General features: G+C 37.2%; 1 protein-coding gene across 1 annotated transcript; it reads right to left on the reverse strand.

Moving 5' to 3' along the window:
- Nucleotides 1-215: 215 nt before the first annotated feature.
- Nucleotides 216-2,123, reverse strand: EMWEY_00056980 (hypothetical protein, conserved; the record flags this gene model as incomplete). The annotated part of the gene is made up of 1 exon (XM_013480541.1): nt 216-2,123. One exon carries the CDS (start codon nt 2,121-2,123, stop codon nt 216-218), a length of 1,908 nt encoding a protein of 635 aa, XP_013335995.1.
- Nucleotides 2,124-3,138: the final 1,015 nt, after the last annotated feature.

The raw sequence follows: 3,138 nt of genomic DNA on the forward strand, positions 1-3,138 counted from the left end.
AGAAGAAAAAGCATAAAATACAACAAATAATAAATTATATATAAATAATAAATAATATAAATATATATACTTATATACGTGTATATATTTATATACATTAATAAATAATATATATTAATATATTATATATTAATGTATATAAACATTAACTTATATATATTTTATATTAATTTATTTAATTAATTAATTAATTAATTAAATAATTAATTAATTAATTAATTAGCTTGTTCCTTAATAATATAATAAAATCTAGCAAAAAGATCAATAACATCAGGGTTTGTTGCTTGCAGTGTACGTGCAGCTTCTTGCATAGTCTTAACAAAATATTCCTTTAGTTGCTCTGCTGTCTCCTCTGCTGCTGCTGCTGCTGCTCTTTGCTGCTGCTTAGATTGTCCTGCTGCAGCAGCTGCAGCAGCTGCAGCCTCCCCTTCTCCTACTTGTGCTGCATGCAGCAGCATATCGCTAATATTATTAACAAACTCTGTTAATGCCTGACGTACTTCTTCTGCAGATAATTTTGTCTTCCTTTTTTTCTCGTTATATTCTTGTCTATTTGCTGCTGCTGCTGCTGCTGCTGCTGCTGCTGCTGCTGAACGGCCTCCTCTTGATGATCCTACTGCTGCATGCGCTGCACCTGTACCCTCTAATGCGCTTAGTGCATCCTTAGCAAAATCAATTAGCTGCTGCTGCTGTGTGCTGCTGCTGTTGCTGATTATACCTAAGAAGTCCTGCAGCAGAGAAGGGAATGCAGCAGCAGCAGCAGGAGAGGACAGGAGCGCAGCAGCAGCAGCATCAAGAGATGGATCTGCTCCTCCTGTCTTTGTTTGCTGCTGTACTTCCTTAATAAGGCTCTCTACTCTCTTAAATAGATTCAATCCCTCCTCCTCCTTCTCTCGCTGCTGCTGCTGCTGCTGCTGCTGCTGCTGCTCTCCCTTCTGCTGCTGCTCCTCCTCCTCGTCTCCTCTTATAGTAAATGCATCCTTAAGGAGTTCTGCTGCTCTTTGCCAGTCTTCTTTTTCTTCTTCTTTTCCTCCTCCTTGCTGCAGTGTATTCATTACCTCCTTACCTAATAAATCCGCTAATATATTAATAGCAGCTATTTCCTCCTCCCTAGTCCTCCTCTTGCTGCTGCTGCTGCTGCTGCTGCTGCGCTTAGCTGCAGCAGCAGATTCCTCTTCTTCTCCCTCTTCTAGAGATTCATCCTCAAGAGAAGATAATCTTCGTACTATTTCTTCTTCGTCTCCTTCTTCCTCCTCTTCTTCTTCTCCTTCTTCCTCCTCCTCCTCTATTACTTCTTCTCTTTCTTCTCTTTCTTCTTCTTCCTCTCTTTCTCTTCTTTCTTGTTCTTCTTGTTCTTGTTCTTCTCTATTTTCTTCCTTTATTTCTTCTTTTTCTTCTTTTTTTTCTTCTTTTTCTTCTTCCTCCTCTTCTTCATCAAAGAGATTTCCTAATAGAGGAGAATCATCATCATCATCATCACTAGAAGAATCACCAGAAGGTAGCTCTTCTTCTTCTTCTGCTGCTGCTGCTGCTGCATCAGCAGCAGCAGCAGCAACTTGTGCTGCTGCTTGTTCTGCTGGTGTACGTGCTTCTTCTTCTGCTGCTGGTACTGCTGCTGCTGCTGCTGATACTGGTGGCCGTATAGGGAACTCTGTATCAACAACATCATAAGAAACACCATCTGTATCTAGATCCTCAGAAGCAGCAGGAGATTCTTCATCATCTGTTGCTGCTGCTGCTGCTGCTGCTGATGTATCCTCTGATGATGTATCCTCTACTGATGTATCATATGCTGATGTATCCTCTATTGCTGTTGCATTATCCTCGTCCTCTTCTTCATCATCATCTGCTGCTGCTGCTGCTGTTGCTGCTGCTGCAGCTGTATCACCATCAGCTGTTGTTGATGCTTCTTCAGCAGCAGGAGTTGTTGCTGCTGTTGTAGCAACTCCTTCCTCTACAGGAAAAGCCTCTTCTTGTGGTGGTGACTCAGGAGGTAATTTACTAAGAAAACCATCTCCTAATTGTCTATTATATGGTACGTCTGCTGCAGAAGGAGAAAACAAACAAATCTGCACAAAGAGTCCTCCGCAGATAAGCACCGATCTTTTAAAATGCGCCGCCATCTTCTTGCGGATCTGACGGGTAGAAAGGGAGTTATAAAAACTATTTAGGCACTAATATGAGGGAAATATACTTAATATAAAGAAAAACATAAAAAGAAATAAAAAGGATACAATTTAATTAACTGATGAACCCTTATTCATCATGATTCATGTTTTGCAAGACAGCAACATGACGCCGCATAGCGGTGACTGCTTTCTAGGTGTGCAAATGATCGATCTTGAGCGATGAATTGTTTGCTTTTTCTCTTTTTTTCCAATAAAATTCATAAATTTATCTAACTTTTATTCTTTTTTCTTTAAATAGTTTTATTAAGCCGCAAAAACGCTAAAAAAATGCAGCATTTTCCTCTATTTTTGCTAAAGTTGCATCGATCCATCACGATCTGCCGATACACCCGGATCGGAGAGTTAAAGGGGGGAAACACCGGTTTAATATCATGATTATAAATATATTTTTGCACATTTTATCTATTTATTCAAACATTTATAATAATACAATTAAAAAAAGAGAAAAAAAGAACAAAAAATACGCAATTTATGTAATTGACCATTCCCTGCCACTGGCTCTGTTCTGCACCATCGCTCTTCCCCCCTATTTTTCTTGTCTTTTACCTCTTATAAAAGGAAAGCAACAATAATTATGTATTATTTTCTTTATAGTTTAATTATATTTATACAATAAAGGAAAAAAGGAGGAAATTACCCCTAAATTGTGCACAGTCACCTCGTTCTCTACCTAGGGAGAGGTTCTCCCTATAGGACCAATGCGTAACTCCTTATACAAAAGAACTTTATTCTTCTTCTTATTATTATTATAAATAGTATATTTATATTATTATTAATATAAGTTATTATTATTATTATTGCTAATACTATTATGAATTATTAGTATCATTTACTACATTTATTTACTTATTTATCTACTTATTTATTATTAGTATTAATATTTTTATAGGAAAAAAGTGACAAATTACTGTCTTAAGACCAACAAATTATGTCCTACTTATAATAATAA

Source organism: Eimeria maxima, genomic scaffold (genome assembly GCF_000499605.1).
Source record: "Eimeria maxima Weybridge genomic scaffold, Emw_scaff2037, whole genome shotgun sequence".
NCBI classification, from domain to species: Eukaryota; Apicomplexa; class Conoidasida; order Eucoccidiorida; family Eimeriidae; genus Eimeria; species Eimeria maxima.